The 20,100-nt window shown below is 38.5% G+C and overlaps 1 protein-coding gene across 3 annotated transcripts in view; it reads right to left on the minus strand.

The window, feature by feature from the left end:
- Window positions 1-8,220: 8,220 nt before the first annotated feature.
- Window positions 8,221-20,100, minus strand: part of LOC138742565 (protein phosphatase 1 regulatory subunit 12A-like) — a 194,292-nt gene continuing 182,412 nt past the window's right edge. For all 3 annotated transcript variants that reach the window (XM_069897140.1, XM_069897150.1, XM_069897158.1), the window contains 3 exons: window positions 17,336-17,386; window positions 13,272-13,322; window positions 8,221-12,818 (listed from right to left, as the gene is read on the minus strand). In XM_069897140.1, coding sequence (XP_069753241.1) covers window positions 12,732-12,818; window positions 13,272-13,322; window positions 17,336-17,386 — 189 coding nt within the window. In that variant the 3' untranslated portion in view covers window positions 8,221-12,731. The remainder of the gene's footprint in view (window positions 12,819-13,271; window positions 13,323-17,335; window positions 17,387-20,100) is intronic.

Genomic DNA, 20,100 nt, shown 5'->3' on the forward strand with positions numbered 1-20,100 from the left:
CCAAACTGCCCAATTTGCACCCAATTAACCTACACCCCTGGTGCAATTGAATGGTGAGAGGACACCAGAGCCCCCGGGAAAAAACCCAAACAGACACAGGGAGATCATACAAACTCCTAACAGACAGTGTGGGATTCAAACTCTGGTCCCAATCGCTGGTGCCGTAAAGGCGTTGCGCTAACCACTGTGCCAACCTGGACAGATACCAGTGGGTTGGAAGGCAACAAATGCCACACCACTGATTAAATAAAAAAAAATTACCCAGAAGGCAGATCACTACTCCTTAGAATATTTCAAAGTTACAATGATCAGAAATGGGGGAGAAATGTCAGAAATCATCCGTGGATTTGCTTGGACAGTTTCTGACACCTCTTTCCCCTTTCAGAATCTCTATCTGTCTCCAATCATTTTTGACATTTTGGTGGAAAATTCCTGAAAGAATGTCCTTAACGTTCTTCTGAACAAGGCACAGGGAACATCCAGAGCAGGGATGACCAAATCGGAGCTCGCGATGGTCGGGCTCTTGGCAGGAGTGGGGTATTAAATCCAGAGCAAATCTGTATGAGAGAGGGGAAGAAAAAGTTATGCCAATTATAAACCAGAGTTAAAATACATTTATACTATTCTCAAGACACTTTCCACACAAAATTTGTGGTTAATAGACATCAATTTATATTTGTGTGACACTTAATGTCAAATCGTATACTCAGGTGCTTCACAGAGCGGCAGGAACAGATAATTTCGTCTTACGACGCGAGTCCCGAAATGGACCCCCAATCTTTGTCGGGGTTTACCTGTGTAGGCCAGTTAACTTGATATCTGGTTGGGGAAAATGCTTGAAGCTATCATTAATGAAGAAATAGGAAGACAATTGGACCGAAATTGTTTAATCAGACAGATGTAGCATGGATTCAGGTTCTGTTTGAAAGTCAAACAGGAGTTCTTTCAGAATACAACATGAGGAGAAGTAGGTGGATGTTGCAAACTTGGATTCCCATTAGGTATTTGACAAGGGGCCACATCAAAGATAAGGATACATGGATTTGGAGCGTTGTGATTCCCATCGCATCCCGTGGTCTGATCCCAAATCTGACAACTCCAGGATTTGATGTCTCCTACCAACTGCGCGGCTGATTCCACCCCAGCTTTCGGGGTTCACAATTTGTCTCCTGAATGGTTCCACCTTTTCACATCCAATGTATTTCGTTGAATAGACTGGGTTCCACTGGTGAATAGAAAGAAATTGCCGGGGGGTACAGTCGGTAGAGCCTCCGCCTCTCGGCTTCAGTGGCCAGGGCTCAGTTTTGACTTCTCGTGCTGCCTCAGTCTATTTTGAAGTTTGCGACTGCGTGGATTTCCTCGGGTGCTCCGGTTACCACCCCCGTCCTATGTGCAGATTGTAATTGGCCCTGACGTGCAGGGGGAATAAAATGGGATTAGGGATTAATCCCTAAATTGGGTCGGTTTTCTTGTGCGGTTTCCCTCTGACCCAATGGGCAATGTGAACAGGGGAAAAAAAACCTCAGATGGGTGATTGGAGTCCTGGATTATAAATTTTCTCTAAAATTTTACGAGAACCGGAGGTCCTTGTGGAGCTTTGAAAGAAAAGGAGGAGGTACCTTTTGATGTCGAGCTGCTGAGAAAGCGCCCAACAACACAGCGATACCGTCCTGCAGAAACAGCTCGCTGACTCCTGGTGGGGCTATCGTAGAGCTAAAAGGTTTTACTGCCAGTGAAGTCCACGCTTTGCCCGTATATGGCTTCTCACAGTTCACTGATAATATCCAAGTGCTGGCAGTTTAGACTTCTCCGATAGTTCCGTCGACACGCAGCCTTGTAAGGCATTTTCCGACCACTATTTACAATATAACATTGTAACAGTGCAAGTGGGTCGGAATGGACAGGAGCGGGGAGTGTAGCGCGCAGGAAAGTCTACGCTTCACCGAACAGCCCGCAGCTTTACACTGGTCCGATGACTTGAATCATCTTGTCCCACGGCCAAGGCAGTGCAAGGGTTGTCTGAGCCTAAAGTCTGACATTTAACAAAAAATGTTCTTTGAATATCGTTCAAAGCCGAAACGCTACCATTTCCATAAATGAGAACCCCGATTAAAAACTCCAGTTGATTCAGGTATTCGAATCTATCGCTGCGATTTCATCCAAGGATTTTAAAAAACCCCAATGCAATCAGCAATAAATCTTGCAGAAATTGAGTGTTTTTAAAAAATCTGGCAGTAAAATCAAGGTTAATGTGCATACTAAATCTGTGGTAATTGGGTCGTTATGAAAATTGAAAAAAAAACTAATTTATTTCATACAAAAAATTCCATTGAGGATATTGTACAGCAATTTACAGTTAGAAAAACTTTCCAAGCGGCCACAGTTTAAAAAAAAACCAGTGACATATTTATGTATAGCAAGCTCCCATCGCTGTGACAATGACCAGAAAGTCAGATTTGGTGATGCTCTCCCTGGAGGTCAGTGACCTGTGGTGTTCCAAAACCACAAGGATCAGTGGTGGGACATGTATGGAAGATATTAAACTGGGTAATCTTATTCGTATGTTTGGAGATGGCACAAAATATTGGGGGGGGGGGGGGGGGAAGAGACATATGGCGACCAAGGAATGTTTTCAAAGGATTCCGCAGGATATAAAGCAAAAACAAAATTTCTGGAGGAATTCATGGGTTGAGAAGCATTTGTGAGGGAAGGAATCATTTAACATTTTGAGTTGAGATTTCTCATGGTAGGCTCAACAAGTGCCCATGGTTGACCCACAGTAAGTTGATAGTTGGAGAGAAAATTCGTTGAGCCATAGAACCTGATGTAATGGTGGAAAGCAAGATGGAGGCCTGTGACCTACAAGGATTGGTGTTGGGATCTTGTGTGTGTGTGTGTGTGTGTGTGTGTGTGTGTGTGTGTGTGTGTGTGTGTGTGTGTGTGTGTGTGTGTGTGTGTGTGTGTGAGAGAGAGAGAGAGAGAGACATGCGTACAGCTTGGATGAAAATGTAGATGGGTAAGTTGGTAAGTTTGCAGATGATACAAAGATTGGTGGAGTTGTGGACAGTGTAAAGGGTTATTAAAGAATAATACAGGATATAAATCAATTACCTGTACAGATATGGGCAGAAAAATGGCAGATGGGTTTTATTCCAGACCAGAGTGAGGTGTTACACTTTGGGAGGTTGTGTGTAAAGAGAATGTATTCAGTTAATAGGCTCTTAAAATATTGACATGCAGTAGGATCTGAGAGCCTACCTCCATAGCTCATTGAAAGTGGCCATGCAAGTAGATAGGGTGATAAACAGCATATTGTATGTCTGGCTTCATTGGACAGGGCAATGGGTGTAAAATAAAGGTAATCTTGCAGCACTTGGTATACTGCAGACAATTCTGGTTGTCCTGTTACAGGAAAGATGAGGAGACTTTTTTCAAAGCACTGAAGAGTTTACCAGGATGATACCTGGTTTAAAGGGTATGAGTTATGGGGAGACTGGACAATTATGGGTTGTTTTCTCTGGAACACTGGAGGCTGAGGGGAGACCTGATAGAGTTGTAGAAAACCACGAAAGCAATGGATAGGGTGGAAAGTCAGAATCTTTTTTCCCAGGACAAAAACGTTACACGTAGGAGAATGTGCATTTAAGGTGAGGGGGAAAAAGTTCAAGGATGATGTTTCAAGGCAAATACTCAGAGTGGTAGATGCCTGGAACAGACTGCCAGGAACAGTGGTTGAAGCAGACACAAAAGTAGCATATAAGAGGCTTCCCTCCCTTTCTCACCTCCCCCATCCCCAACTTTTTCAGTAAGCAATTTATTTTGCCTCCCACAGATATTGCTTGAGTTTTTTTTCCAGCAGTTGTTTTTTTAGCTGCAGATTCCCACATCTGCATTCTCTTGTCTGCAGCAGGATCAAGATAAATTTGAAATTTGAGGGGTGAAATGGTAGATAGAGTTTAAGCAGGACAAATGTAAGGTGTTGAACTTTGAGAGGTCAAAATAGAAAGTAAATAGCATTGATGCACAGAAGGATTTGGGGTGCAAATCCATAAGTCTCTGAAAGCAGACACACTTATGGAAAGGTTGAAGGTGTATAACATGCTTCCTTTTTTGGTCATTGCATTGAGCATAAAAGTTGGCAAATCAAGTTGTAGTTGTGTTAACTTTCAGGCCACGTTTTAGAGTATTATGTGCAGTTTTGTTTGCCTCATTACAGGAAGGATGTAGAGACTTTGAATTGGTGCAGGAAAGGTTCACCAGGATTATCTGTGAGGTATGGTTACTCGTTAGATCACTTGTCTGAGTGCTACTGGTACCATGTAACTCAGTACTACCTGTCAGATGGTCCACAACTAAACTGTCTCCCCCATCAGGCTTGTCTGGTGCGGAGGGTGGCTAGACACCCCGCAGGATGAAAAACAAGACCTGTCAAAGGATGGACAAACCCTCTCATAGGGTCAACAGCCATATGAAATAGGAGCAAGACTAAGCCATCAGGCCCAAAGAGCCTGCTCCATTATTTGATAAGATCTTGGCTGATCTGACCATGGACTCAGCTCCATTCACTTGTCTATTCCCCATAACTCTTAATTCTCATACAATTCAAATAGATTTATTAAATTATAAGGCATAGACAGGTGGGTATTCAGTCTTTTACTACTACCAGCATATAGCCTGCTATACCAGAGGTCCTAGCACACTTGATCACTACATCAAGAAAAGGAAGGCCTAACATTTTTTCCTGAGACTGTATTTTGGCAAGTTGGATCACCTAGCTGTATTCCTTCTGCTTTCATACGTCAGAGCCTAAAAAGAGAGGTTCCAGAGGGTGAAGAATGGTTACAGAACTTCCTCAAGTCAGCGCATAGGGAGGTGTTCCAGAGCTCAGCTGAGGATCTAAGTGATTACACCAGTGCTGTCACAGACTTTATCAAAACAGGTGTGGATGAGTATGTCCCCATCGAATTGTTCAGTGTTTCCCCCAACCAGAAGCCTTGGATGAATAATGAAACCTAGAACCTGCTGAGAACCAGATTACAGACATTTAAGTCTGGAGATCCAGATCAATACAGCTGACCTAATAACTCACATTTCCATTGAGGAAGACGTTATTGCTATCAGTGTCTCCATAATCTTCAATGTGACCCCAACAAAGTGCCAAATAACCAAAGATCAAGTTTTTCTGGGACATTGTTTCAAAAATCAACTGTCAATTACATTGCTCTTTCATCAGGCTGCATTTGTGCAATCAGATGGCAGTAAACTTGAATTGACTTGATTTGTGACCCCCGGTAACCTCAAGTACACCTTCACACGTGGCTGGACTGCTTTGCTGATGCTAATTGAGACTGCATTTACTTGGAGTTTCCTGGCATCTCAGTCATTTCAGGCAGCTGCTGATCTCCTCCACCTTTCACTGTTTGTTGTTCACTGTATTACGGAGGTCACCCAAACTTTATAGTCTGGGAGAGTGGACTTCATCTACTTCTCTTCTGCCCATGAGCAGATGGTGCTGGAGTGGCTAGTTGCTTCAATTCAGTCTTTCTCCATGGTACATATCCAAAGTAGCACTTACAAAGATTTCGCTGGATGTTGCCAAAAATACTTGGCTGTAGCCCAAGACTGCCCAAATGGGTTCTTGCCTAAAGAGAATGCTTTTGTTAAATATTAAAGGAATCAAGTGATATGAAATTAGACAGAAATGTGAGGTTAAGTTTATAGGTTTGAGAAGTGCTGCTCAAGTCCTCTCATAAGTGACTAATATGAAGATACTGATCTTCATGGGGCTCACAAACAGCGTTATGGTGACCCAATGCATTTTTAATCTATTGGTAATAAGGCAACTTCTAGATTCAAAAATCCTCCACTGATGCTCATTAAATAGACAAATATATGCAAAACATGTATTAACCTGGCAAAATATCATTGTATATTTTCAAACAAAATGTTTGGACAAAGGCACCTTTTAGGGAGATTTCATAAAGCATGAACAGAGAGGTTTAATACAGGTAGCTGGAGCCACAGTCACAATGAGAAGTGATTTGTTAGGCCCCTTAAGTTTAAAGGCCAAAACTGATGGATTGCAATTACTGGATTACAGGATCATGGCAGCAAGGACAGGATTTATTTTGTCCTCACCCATCAGGTCACCAGCCTCCACATCCAATACATCCTCTGCCATTTCCAACACCTTCTAGGTGATCCCACTACCAGATACATCTTCCCTTCTCCATCTTTTGCAGTGACTGCTCCCTTGTCTACTCATCCCTTCCCACCAATTATCCCCTTGGCACCTATCCGTGACTGCAGGGGATGCTCTACTTCTGCTCACACCTACTCCCTCACCATCATTTGGGGCCCCAAATAGTCCTTCCATTTGTAGAAACACCAGTTCTGAATCTGCAGGGGTCATCTATTGCATCCGATGTTTCCTTTGTGGTCTCCTCTACATGAGACTGGATTCAGATTGGGAGATCATTTTGTTGAGCACCTCAGCTTTGTCCACTGCAATGACTGCCCATTTCAATTCCTGCCCCATTCCTTTGCTGACATGTCTCTCCATGATCTCATGCACTGTCAGACTGAGACCACCCATAAATTGGAGCAACACCTCATATTCTGCCTGGGCATTCTCCAACTAGATGGCACTAGCATCAACCTTTCCTGTTTTTACTAGTCCCCCTCATCTATCCCTATGTCTCCTTTCGTCTAGTTCTCTCTCTACCCTTTTTCCTTTCTCCTTTCCCCAGCTCTGCATTCACAAAGCCAAACACCCCCTCCCCGTTAATTCTCTCATTTCCTATCCATATCCAACTGTCAGTTGTCAGTTGGTCTGCACTTGTCCCCCTACCTTTTCTTTCCTTCTCTTGAGCATTCAGGTGCCTGCCTGCTTTATACTCATACCTTGAAGAAGGGCTTAGGCCTAAAGCATCGGTTTTATATCTTTACCTCCTATGAATGTTGGGAGACTTGCTGAGTTCCTCCAGCATTTCTGTGTTTTTACTACAATCAATGATACATGCAGATACTGCAGACTTTCGTGTTTCACACAGGCCAATTTGAAAACCAGGATGAGAATTAAAAAAATTAAGTCAGCGAGTTAAGAATGTTAGTTTCAGGGAACAGAATTTTGAATTCCTTTTTGTTTCTGGAGGGTAGAAAATGGCGATACCATTAATGGAGTTTATTGGCATGGACAAACTAGAAGTAACAAATGTAGCCTCAAGGATTTCAACAGCAAAAGCGCTGAGTTAGGGTAGTGTTTCTGAAGTGGAAATAGATGAGTAGTAGTCTTTCACTGTGCATGGACCAGAACTTATTTTGAAATTAAAGCTGTGAAATAGTCTGGAAAATACTAATTGTAATTTATGGTTGGCTTTTATTTCCTTAATATTTAATTGGAGGTCATTTCTAATCATTCAGTACTGGATGTAAAACCAGCAATCTGCTTAGAACCTGGAGAGGAGTAGGAAGTGGTGTCATACAGGTGAGGATATCAGCACTCGTATAAAAATCGATGTGCTGTGGGGAAAATGCAGCATATTAGAAACATAAGACAATGAGATATAGGAGCAGTAATAGGTCATTTAGCCCATTAAATCTGCTCTGACATACCATCATGAGCTGATCCATTCTCCCAATCAGCCTCGCCTTTGATATCCTGACTATTCAGATTGATATCAATCTCTACCTTAAAAACACCCAACAATCTGGCCTTCACACCCTCCCATGCCAGCAAATTCTGGAAGTTCACCACTCCCATGGGAAACAACTTGGTCACATCTATTCCATCCAGGTCTTTCAACATTAGAAATGCTTCTATGAAGTCTCCCCTCATTCTTCTGAACTCCACAGAGAACAGTCTAAAAGCTGTCAAATGTTCTCATATGCTAATCCCTAATTCGAGGAATCATTCTTGTGAATTTTCTCTGAACCCTCTCAATACCAGCATTTTATTTATTAAATAAGCCCAAAACTGTACCCTGTATTCCAAGTGAGGCCTCATCAGTGCCCTTGTATCCTACTGCTCTTGATATGAATGGTAACATTGCATTTGCCTTCTTCACCACTGACTCAACCTTTTGGATATCCTGCACAAGGACTCCCAAGTCCCTTTGCAACTTCTAATTTTGAATTTTATTCCCATGTTCCTGCACATTACTCTTTCAGAGATAAGATCTGGTGAAAACATTGCTTTAAATCAAAATGGAACACACATAATCTGAAAACAGTAAGAGAAAGGGCTACATCATAAGTCTGCATTTTTTTTATACAATATTTTTATTTTGGTGCATATTGTGCTCAACAATGTGACTGCTGTCAGTGCAGGGATTGGAATATAGTTTAACTTTTATACCTTCTATCAGGATTATGTATTCCCGGATCAAATGCAGCGTAGGTTAACAAATCATAATTAACTTTTTAAAAAATGCCCTGTTTTACTTGCACATAAATGGCTTTGAATTTTTTTTTATTTTTTACTGTTGCCACCTTGAAGTGGCTATGCCCAAATAGCACCAAAAATAAAATGCCATCAAATGCTATGCATTTACAGAAATGCAAATCCAATGGGTACCTTTTAAATTGTTTGACAAGTTTCAAAATCATGTGTCAAAATATAAAGGATGGCGTTGAAACACTTGAACTATCTTTTGAGAACTTCCAAATCTTCTCTGTTTAGATTTAGTTTAATTCTAAAGGCAAAGGGATAGTGTCTTGCCCATTGTACTGAAGAATCAACTATAAGTGGAATATTTTATAACTTTTGCTTTTATAGACATGGTAACTATTTTCTCTGAACTTTAAAGAACCCAGAATGGTTAAGTGCCCAATTGATATGTTATATCCTCCATTCTACCATCTGGTTTGGGAATTGGACTCGATGGATGTTTTCAACCAAGTTAATAGCTTGAGCCATGCGGTGAAGAGACTTGATCTCAATAAATTTGGTTGGGATGGGGTGTGGTGGATGTAGGGAGAGGGGAGTAACCTGTTTGGAGGAAAAAGGGGCTTTAGCAACTTCAAAGACAAAGTCATGAAAGGTTTTATTTGGGAGAATGAAGCCTGAGAATGAGGAATGTTAGTGGGAATTCACTGACCTGAAATTAAAGCTCAAGTATAAAAGTGAATGGTGAAGTTTGAAGGTGAAATGTACAGCCTGAGAGCTGAGCAACTTGTAATGGAAACTCACTAAGACACTTCACAAATGAAGCTTGTCTCTTTCCATTTTTATCAACTTCCAACCACTGGTTGATGTGAATTGGTCTCACACTTTTTTTTTAAATATTAACATAAAAATGTACAAGAATATATAGTTTACATTTTTGAAAGGCAAGTGAAATATATATAGAACTGGTTTCAAACACATCTGTGGTTTTTATACAATAAGAATTTGTGCAATTTGCAGGCAAGCATATAGAAAAGTAACATACATTATTGCATAAAAGATAAACTCAGCATTATTGCACAAGTGATGCAGTATGTGTAGTGTTTACCCACCCGATACACACAGCATAAAGGAAGTCCTAAACCTATTTCTACTTTAGCTTTTCCAAGTGTGCTGATTGATTCAGCATCTTGGACTTCAAGAGACAGGTGGGTTTATGTATCAGCACAGGTCTCTGCTCAGTGGACTACCTAGGACAGACAAGAAAAGCATTTTCATCCTATTCTTATGGCAATTTTTTCTTCTGCCTCATGCCATCACTTCTACTACCAGTGTCGCGGTGCATGGTTTCGATCTCTATTGAATAAGTACATATAAACAGTCAGCCTCCCATAAGCACCAAAATATAGTGAAATCCTAGATCATATAACCCACTTATTTTAAGCCAAGTAGAAGTCAGCTACATATAGCAAATCTTCATTGCTTAATGATTGTGATTTAAAATGATTCAGTTCCTCTTTGTCCTTTAAATGGATTGTCCTTGAAATGGATTACACAATAATTGTCAATCCTCTCTTTTACTAATCCACTCCCCTCAATAACAGAAGTCTTCCCAGCATCTGGCTATTCCAAATGGTCTTTACCTCAAAATTCATGCAAAAAAATGTAGAACATCAAATCAAACCTAGCACATAGTGAGCTAATTAACAATATTCCTTAAACTCCAACACCTTGAAAATTATGGGGCCTCTCAGCCAAATTGATTTTGATCTCTTGCTGATGAAGTTCTCTGGCAGATTTTGAACAGTACAAAAACAGTGCATATTCCAGTCTACAGTGAAAAGATGCCTGGCAAAGGACAAACGAGGGATCAAGGCTCTTTATCAAAAACTTCAGTTCTAAAGTCTCAGGTTGGCATCGATAAATATATAATTTGGATCATGTAAGTTGCTTCTTGAGGCAGTGATATGCTTCTTGATAGACCATCTCCAAATCTGATCCTCAGAAGTACAAAAGTTACTTTCTAATTTCTTGAGGCAACTTGCCAAGAGAGATAAATTTACATAAGTGCTAGGGAATTCTTGGGCTATTACATTTCATACTTTGGTTCAACGGTTGAAATTGTGTTTGCATCAAGAGACTTTTCAGTGAAACCTTAGTTATTTACTTGGACACTCATCATAAGAGACCAGGGAAAGTCATGACAATAACAGCAAAATAAAAGGTTGCTTACTTCTGAAATGGGAGATAAAGAATGAGGGACATAATCTCTCTCAGAAATCCCTGCAAGATCTCTGAACACCATATTCAAACATCAAAACATTTTGAATAATTAAAGCATCAGATGGTGCTGTTTGATGAAATTTTCATAAATGTTGCAACTTTTTATCTGGCTAGTGCTGGCCTTGAAGTTGTGATCACTTTCATTCAAAAATCATTGCATTACTTAAGTGCAAGTTGGATGAAGTCTAAGGCAGTATTCAGGGAATCCCTTTAATGTAAGGAGAAACTTTAAAAAAAACCTGGCATTAAATCTACCACAGACAGAGAAAAAGAATTAATATCAGAAGTAACGCCACTCCTGCATAGACTCTTCTCAAATTTCAGTAGGATTCTTGCCTTACTTAGGCTTTTTGTTCATGGGCCACTAATGGAACTCCATCTATACTCTAAGGTGAAACTCTACAGTATTGAGGGATTATGGATCAGGCAACTTGGTGGAGTTAACTCTTGCCTATTCTATTGGGTCAGGTGGAAGCCGATTCCATGGTGCTTTATAAAATGATGTATAGTATTGTGCTTTTCTGGTGTCCTAGTCAATGTTTTGTTCTGGCATCACTAAAAGCAATTTTATTTTTAATTCCTTGTGTTTGTGCTTTTAACAATAACCATTATATTCTGGGAAAATTATTAGGGAAACAGTAAAGTGTCACAAAAATGGAGGTCTTTCTTTTGCAAAGTCATAACAAATCAAAAAACTGAGGGATTTTACATCAGGGCCAGTATGGTAACCTGTATAAGGATCTATCAAATATATTGCCTCAATGCAAACAAACATAAAGTGTTGTGGAACCAAAGTATATTCTCACTGTTAAGTTTATATTACTCATTCTACTATTTTTGCCTTTGGCAAGGAAGGTAGAAAGAGTTGATGGAACACAATTGCTTTTTTTTCCCCCTCTGGTACAGGAAAGACACAAAAAAAATATTTTTGACAAGAGTAAGCTGAAGAGAGAAAAAACAAAATGGGGGCCTGCTACATCAAAACAGTTGTCAGAAAGTGGAGAAAATTAGTGCAATTTCAAATGGAACAAATCTCATGCCAATTACAAGAAACCTTTACCCTTGTAACGGTTTTACCCCATTTTACTTCCTCCTCAAAATGGGCTTGCTCAGGAATCGACAGCAACTCTGTGCCCCAATGATTCAGGATCTCTTCATGTCTGGATGATTGCTTGAATCATTTTTGCTGGTGCAATCCACTACAAAGTAACATCCACCAGACAATAACTCTTGCATTAGATTTTTTTTTAAAAACTTCCACCTTGCATATAATATCACCACTCCCTGGGTTCCATCCATTCCTGATGAAATTTAATTCTTTTGGTGCTTTAATTATTCTTCCAAAATTAGTGGTAACATAAAACCAGCTAAAATGCTCATGTTGGGTCATGAAAATGTAGATGCATCTCACTTTTAGGGACACAAGGTGCCAGATGAGAGGCTTACTTTTCAACTATATCTTCCCAAGTCACCATTCCGTAAAACAGTCTGCAGAGGTCAATAAAGAACAACTCCACAATAAGTTCCACATGCTACACAGGAACTGGTGAGACATTGAAAGCTGGAAGAAAGAATAATGGAATTTTAAAAAAAATGCTTTAGTTTTCTGTTCCATTCTTTTGTAAACAACCCAAAATGATGAATCTATCAAGCAGGACTCTCTGTTCCATCTCTTCAATCTTCAACTGGTCGTGTAATGCAAGTGAAGCAAAGAACTGTTCAGGCATCAAAGTCGCGTGAATGAAGAGTGGCCTCGTGCTGATTGGGACAGTTGTCATCATCAGACTGCAGGTTCCCATTATAATTATTCCTCACAGCAGTGAAGTTCCTCTGTGGTGTGGCTATATAGGTACCGGTTACGAGCATCATTTATACAGAATTCAATGAACATGCCTTTCCAAATTACCCAGGGATGGCTGTTCATGTGCTACTGTAATAGCAGTGTGGCTGGATTAGCAATCCCTCTATATAGAGGGTCAGGCAAGCGTCTGGACATGGCGACCAGTGGCAATACATCCCATCGCTCCAGAAAGCTTTGTGCAAGTATTGAAGTGAAGACCAGTTACTTCGAGAGTTTGCTGATGACACGAATCAATGCACCATTTTCATCTTTCAATCTCTGGTTGTCAGCTCTCAAATCTGTTAAAACCTGAATAGATATTTAAAAATAAAAATCTTACTTAGAATCTTATCCATTATAGAAATGTACAAGAACATTTGAGGTGGACAAGGCTACTTGGGCTCTCAAGCCTGTTCCACCATTCAATATAGTTATAGCTGATTCATGCTGTACTCAGTTCCTCATATTTGTCAAATCTTTCAGTCTTTTTATGATTATCCGCTCCTTTAAATATATCGAATGATCTGCTCTCCATTGCCCTGGGATGAAGGCAGAGAATTCTACAGCATCATATCCACTGAGAAGAAATTTCTGCACACATCAGTTTTAAATGACACTCACACTTATGAGAACATCTCAGTATCTAGTTTGTCAAACCCTTTATGATCTTGCATGCTTGAAATAGGTTATTTCTCATTATTACAATTGTGTTGGCTTTACACAAGTATGGTTCAGGCATTTATAAACAAAAAGACTCCATACCTTTAGTTCTTCCTCAAGTTCTGAGATTCTTCTTTCTAATGCTTTCCGCTCCTATTAAAAGAATTCAAAGTGACTATGGTGGCAAGTGAAGTTCAGAGTCAGTATGTGGAATTATGGGAAAAAAAAACAACAGCTCAGTAAAACTGTATCCTAATCTCATTAATAGTCCTCGCACCATGGAATGTATTTATCAAATGCGTTCAATTGGAATCCAGTTAAACCTAAAGTATTCCATTGTTATAATATACTTTGTGCCTCTATTATACTATAATAATATAACAGAATATGATTATACCATTTATGTCATCTATTATTGATGTGCCTACGAGTAGAAATGATCACAATTTATCATTCAACTTTCATCATATTTAAAATCTGCAAGAGTTCCATTTTCTGTGTTCTTCTGAAAATGCTGAAATGCTTAATCCTTTCTGATAAAAATTAATATAATATCTCTGTACTCTTTCCATTCTATAACAGTGTGCCCAATATTCATTTAATTAGACATATCAAATCATTTCAGTTTAACATCAATTCTTTGTTTTAATTTTTTTATCCCAAAATGCAGAAGCAAGCACGATTAATTTCTTTATTGATAATTTCTCAAAATCTAATTGTTGAGGAATAATTTTCTGTACATCTACCTCACTGTTTCTCCAGTAGCCAATTTTGTGCATTTTCTGTCGTTGCCCTGATCTGCACTCTGATCTAGCTACATAGCCAACAGTTTTCTTGACAGTTTGTCAAGCACCCCAATTGTTAAAAACAGCCATAAAAGTGTGTAACCCTATCCCTAATCATTAACCACAAGACATGCAATGCTGAATCACTAACATCTTTGACAATGCATCCAGTCCTATTCCTTGCTTTTTATCCTTCATATTCCTCTATTCATGCTTCTATTTTAGCTTTAATATAATTTACCATTATCTTTGTTACCATAATTCAAAATCTTTTAACCATATTTCCCCCAATATACTTTTAAAGTATAGGCTCTCTAAGCCGAATGATGTTTGAAATGACAAGTGCACTAACTTAGAACATAGAACAGTACGGCACAAGCTCTTTAGCCCTCGAAGCTGTGCTGACCCGTATATTTCTTTAAAAAGTACTAAACCCTCCCTACCTCATAACTCTCTATTTTTATTCCATCCATGTGCCTGTCTAAGAGTCTCCTAAATGCCCCTAATGTTTCAGCCTCCACCACCATCCCTGGCAATGCATTCCAGGCACCCACAACTCTGCAAAATAACTTATCCATGATGGCTCCCCTAAACTTTCCTCCCTTCACTTTATACACATGTCCTCTGGTGTTTGCTATTCCTGCCCTGGGAAACAAGCACGGGCTGTCCACCCTGTCTACGCCCCTCTTAATCTTGTAGACTTTTTTCTTTTTTATACAAGCAATACAATGAATAAAAAGGAATGCTAAAAATACATTATTACATATGTATGTGTGTGTATAGGTAAAAGTTCAAACAGTATAAAATTGGCCCCCATCCACTGCAATGGATGAAAATTTAAAAAATAACAACATCAAAAATATTATATAAAAACCTAATATTTTCCTAATATATAAAAAATAAATTAAAAAAACAGCTGAGCGTCTTATCCTGAGGGTTACATATATTTTGTAGCTTTTGATTCCTATCGTAAATCAAAAAAACAAAGATAAAACTCTATCTTATCTGGAAGAGTAAATACATCTAATCACATTAGAAACATTTACATGATATGAAAATAAGACATAAAAGGACACCATGTATCTTCAAATTTCACCAATGAACCAAATACATGATATCTATTTTTTTTTCTGAACTTAAACAAGAAATAATATGAGAAAACCAGTGAAACACTGTTGAAGATCTAGAGTCTTGCCATTTGAATAAGATGGCTCTTCTCGCCATCAATGTAGAGAAGGCCATAACCCGTTGAACAGGTCAGAAAAACTCCCAAGGTCTGGGTCAATAACCCCAAAAAGAGCAATTATTGAATTCGGTCATAGCTCCACCTGGAGTATTGTTGAAAAGATATTAAAAAATTCTTTCCAATAGTTTTCTCAGGGTGAACAAGACCAAAACATATGTAGCAATTTCAGATTTGCATTTGTCACAAATAGAGTTAATAGTAGAAAAAATACTAGCCAATTTATCTTTGGACGTGTGAACATGATATATCACTTCGAATTGGATTAATGAATGTTTGGCACATATAGAATTACCTCTTTACAAATCTTGTCCCATAGATCCTCAGATAAGGAACTTGCAAGTTCCATTTCCTAAGCCTTTTTAATCTTATCATGAACAACTGGACGTAATTTTAATAATCTATCGTATATAATTCCAATTAACCTTTTCTAAGGTGGATTCCATTGAAAAATATTATCTAGTAAATCTGGTGGATATAAAAATGGAAAATCCAGTAACATGGTATTTAAGAAATTTCTAATCTCTAAATATCTAAAAAAAATGAGTATTTTGTAAGTCATATTTACTTGCAAGCTGTTCAAAAGACATTAAACAACTTAAATAATTTTGCAAAAGAAACAATACCATTGATTTTCCATATAGAAAAAGATTGATCAATTATTGATGGTCAAAAAAAAATGATGAGAGTTAGCACGATATAACACAAAGTTTCTTTAAATTAAAACATTTCCTAAATTGGAACGAGATTTGCAATATATGTTTGAGTATTGGATTAGATATATTCCTATTGATCTTGGAAAAGCTAAAAGGAAGAGAGGTACCCAATAAAGAGGCCTCTGAATACTGCTATATAGATCTCAATTCTAAATCTGTCCATAATAGATGATCCAATTTATCAGAATTAAAAAAAATACAAAAAGTTAGATAGTGAATATTAACAGCCAAATAACAAAATCTAAAACTAGGAAAGGCCATACCACCATCTTTTTTTAATCTTTGTAAATGAAATTTTCAAATCTACGGTTTTTGTTCTTCCAAATAAAGGAAAAAACTTTTGAGTCAATATTATTAATGTAGTCCTCTATTAAGTCTCCTCGCATCCTTCTACATTCCAAAGAAAAAAGCCCCAGCTCTGCTAACCTTGCCTCATAAGACTTATTTTCAAATCCAGGCAATGTCCTGATAAATCTCCTCTGCACCCTCTCCATAGCTTCCTCATCCTTCCTATAATGAGGTGACCAGATCTGATGTCTTTATCTATATGACTCCATCTGAAATGTTCACAGCATGAGATGAACATTAATCGCAAGTTCCTGCTTATCAGAATGACAATAAACTTGAATTTGAATGAACTAAATTGTCTCCCTAACTTGCTAGTTATAAGAAAGTCTTGATCTTGTGTTGGCTTTAGATGACAAATTCCTGCAACAGGAACAGGACATTTACAGAGCAACAATGAGATGTGGATTACAAATTTGGGAAGGAACTCTGGTCTCTTCTTGAATCTCTTGGTTTTCTCATCTCAGTGTCAGTTTCCAGCTATTCCTTGGTCATGCCTATTTCCAACTTGATTAATCACGTGTTGATTCCCAGAAATATCCCATCATCGATGCTGATTCTTAGAAAAGTATAGGCTCTCTAAGCCGAATGAGGAGACAGGAAATGGTTGGACAATTCTGCTGTCAGTCAAACTTACTGACCACCACCATAAATGATTGATTTAAGTTGTGCATAAATATTTACATGAAACTGTCTTTGATTCACTACATTTTTCTGGGGAAAATTATCTTAATTTTATAGAGAGAATTGCTGCAATTTCTTCAAACTGACTTCCTTTGCTGAACAACAGACTGTTGTGTTGCATACCCATACCTTGATGAAGGGCTCAAGCCTGAAACATCAATTATGTATTTTTATTTTTGCTATATAAAGGACACTGTTTGACCTGGAGCATTTTCCAGCATTATGCTTTTACTTCAACCAGGGTGTCTGCAGGTTTTCATGTTTTACTTCGTGTTGTGTGACCCATCTGATTTCCAACCTACTTGTTGATTCAGTGTGGCCAAAAATATGATTCTTAAAAATAACAGTGCTCACTCAGTACATCTACAATTCATTTGAAGATCCTGTACTCACTTTTTTCTCCAATTCCAGATGGGCAGACCTGTCTGCAAATCTTTCTTGCATCTATTAAATCAAAAGAGAAAAGAATGTATGTAATAATGTGTCAGTCACATTGCATTACTAATAATATGAGCAAAGCCATTCCTATTTAAATTGGTACACATGTGGACAAATTGTTGTTGATTTACTGGTGAATGAGAAGTTTGGCAACAGTGCAATCAATTTAATATGAAATGTGACCCTGAAGATAAAGTCTTGTGGATTTAACACCATATGAGGGGTTTAAAAAATACTTGGGGGGAAAACTGCTGCCATAATGTAATATTTACCCAAGCACTTTTGGAAATAAAGTTGTGTTGACTTATCTCAATTTGCCATGTGAAGGAAAACATGCTGAAGGCAGAAGAGTATTGTTGACATGTTGCAAAACATGAGGATGCTGTCAACGTGTCACCTGATACAAGAAAAGGCACAGTATGCTTGACTCAGGATATAAGGGTAGAAGTTGGTGTTGCTTTAATATAGGCTGTGAGGAGAGAATGCATTTTATTAATTTCACAATGTGAGGCAGGGATTGTTCTTGAAATATTATTGGGCAGGAGGAAGGCAGGAGAACAAAGATTACAGCTGATCAATCACAGAGTGCAGGTAGAGAAAGTGTCAATTTATTATGGAGCGAGGAAGGCTGAGGGTAAAAAACCTGTTCATTTATTACAGTTTAAAAGTATAGTTGATTTACTGCAAGATGCGTTAGTGTGATAGCAGAATTTTGTTTATATTAGAGGGTGAAAGGGGGAAAAAATGTATTAGACATTACAAAATGGGCTTGGAGTACCATTGCTTTATACCTGTAACAAATTTTTGCAGGCAAAGATTTCAGTGGATGTATTACAGGTGATGGAAACAGGGATCACAGTTCATTCCTTAAAAGTGTGAGTGCAAGGAATGGGGGGAAAGAACAGAATACCGTTTATTTTCTCGAGATGTAGGAGTGTGAGGGACAGAGAGGGCAGATTATTTATGACTGTGTCAGACAGAGATGCCATTTCATTGAATGCATGATGAAGTATCATTAGCAATGCTTCATCTCTAATTGTTGAGCTGAGAAGGCAGCTCAGAATCAACCACAGGTATGGCTATAGTCTGCTCTATATAGAGCCACCCCAAGCAATTATATCAGTTTATTACTGGACAAAGGAGTGTGAATGCAATGTTGTTGATTTATTACAATGAATTGAGGATATACAGAGCTGTCAGTTTGTCTCAGAAGTACAAGCATTTTAAGTTACATCAGGGTATGAAGGCAGAAAGTGCTGTTGACTTTACTTCGTGTTGTGTGACCCATCTGATTTACTGGTGAATGAGAAGTTTGGCAACAGTGCAATCAATTTAATATGAAAAGATTGCTCTGTTTATTATAGAGCAAGGGTACGACGTTATTGTAGACTAGGCATAGGGTGTGAGGGCACAAACTTTTGATTAATACAGACCAAGGACAATGATTTTGCATTTAATTCATGAAACAATCTAATTTTCTTGATTGGTTTGTGGCAAGAGAGCAGGAAGTGCTGTTGATTTTTTTTTACACCTCAGAGTAAAGATTACAGTTGATCTATCATAGGGTATGGATTTGTTATGGGGCAAGGAAATCTGAGAGAAGAGAATCATGTAAATTTACTAGAGCAGAAAATGCTATTTATTACAGGGCATGGAAATGTGATGGGAGAGGGTTTTGTTGATATATTGCAGGATGCAAAGCCATAGAATACCATTAGAACAGAATGATTGAGTGCAAGGACAGAAATTGCAGTGGATTCATTACATGACATCAGCAGGGCATGCTGCTATTTTAATAGTGGACAGGAGAGCAGAGATCCCAGTTGATTCCTTGTATGGTGCGGGAATGTCAGGGAAATGTTTTATTTTAAGGGGAAGAGGGCAGTGGGTGCTGTTGATTTATAATAAGGAGTGGGGCTAAAGATTTTATTATTTGAATACATGTTGTTTGTTGATGGAGGCAGATCAGAATTGCCCACTGGTGGGTGTGAAGGTTACAGCCATACATAGGCCAGACCAATGATAAGAGATTTATTTCATGATGGTTTTGCAACAATTTATTGCAGGATGAGGAGTATAAAACCAGTGCAGAAATCTGAAGGGACAGAGTGGTGTCAATTTATTATTCTTTACAAGGAGCAAGTGTGTTATAGATTTATTAGAAAAAGTCATGGCAAAGTTTGTTCTTAATTTATTACGAAGTACGAGTGCAGTGGTAAGCATGGGGTGTGAGGACAAAAAGCACACCCTAAAGTGTGTATATATATTATAGATATATATATATATATATATATATATGTATGTACATGTATGCATGTGTGTGTGTGTGTGTATATATATATATATTGTGCATGTTTGTCTGTTCTCCATGCAAATTAATATTGGGCACTCTAGATATGTCCAAGGAAGTTCAGTAGAGGTATCATTTGATGCTGAATGTCACGACCACATTGAATTTAACCTTTAAGATCATATAAAGCTCAAAAATGTTTTTTGACCAGCTTGCACTGGCTTGCATTACTGTTTACTATAATTGTGGTAACATATAACCATTTACAGCACAGAAACAGGCCAATTTGGCCCTACCAGTCCATGCCGAACATCATCCCCCACCCAGTCCCATTGACCCACATTTGGCTCATAACCCTCCACACCTCTCCCATCGATATACCTATCCTTGAATATTAACATCTATCTCACTTCTACCACAACTGTCGGAA

This window comes from Narcine bancroftii, chromosome 1 (assembly GCF_036971445.1).
Source record: "Narcine bancroftii isolate sNarBan1 chromosome 1, sNarBan1.hap1, whole genome shotgun sequence".
Classification (NCBI taxonomy): domain Eukaryota; kingdom Metazoa; phylum Chordata; class Chondrichthyes; order Torpediniformes; family Narcinidae; genus Narcine; species Narcine bancroftii.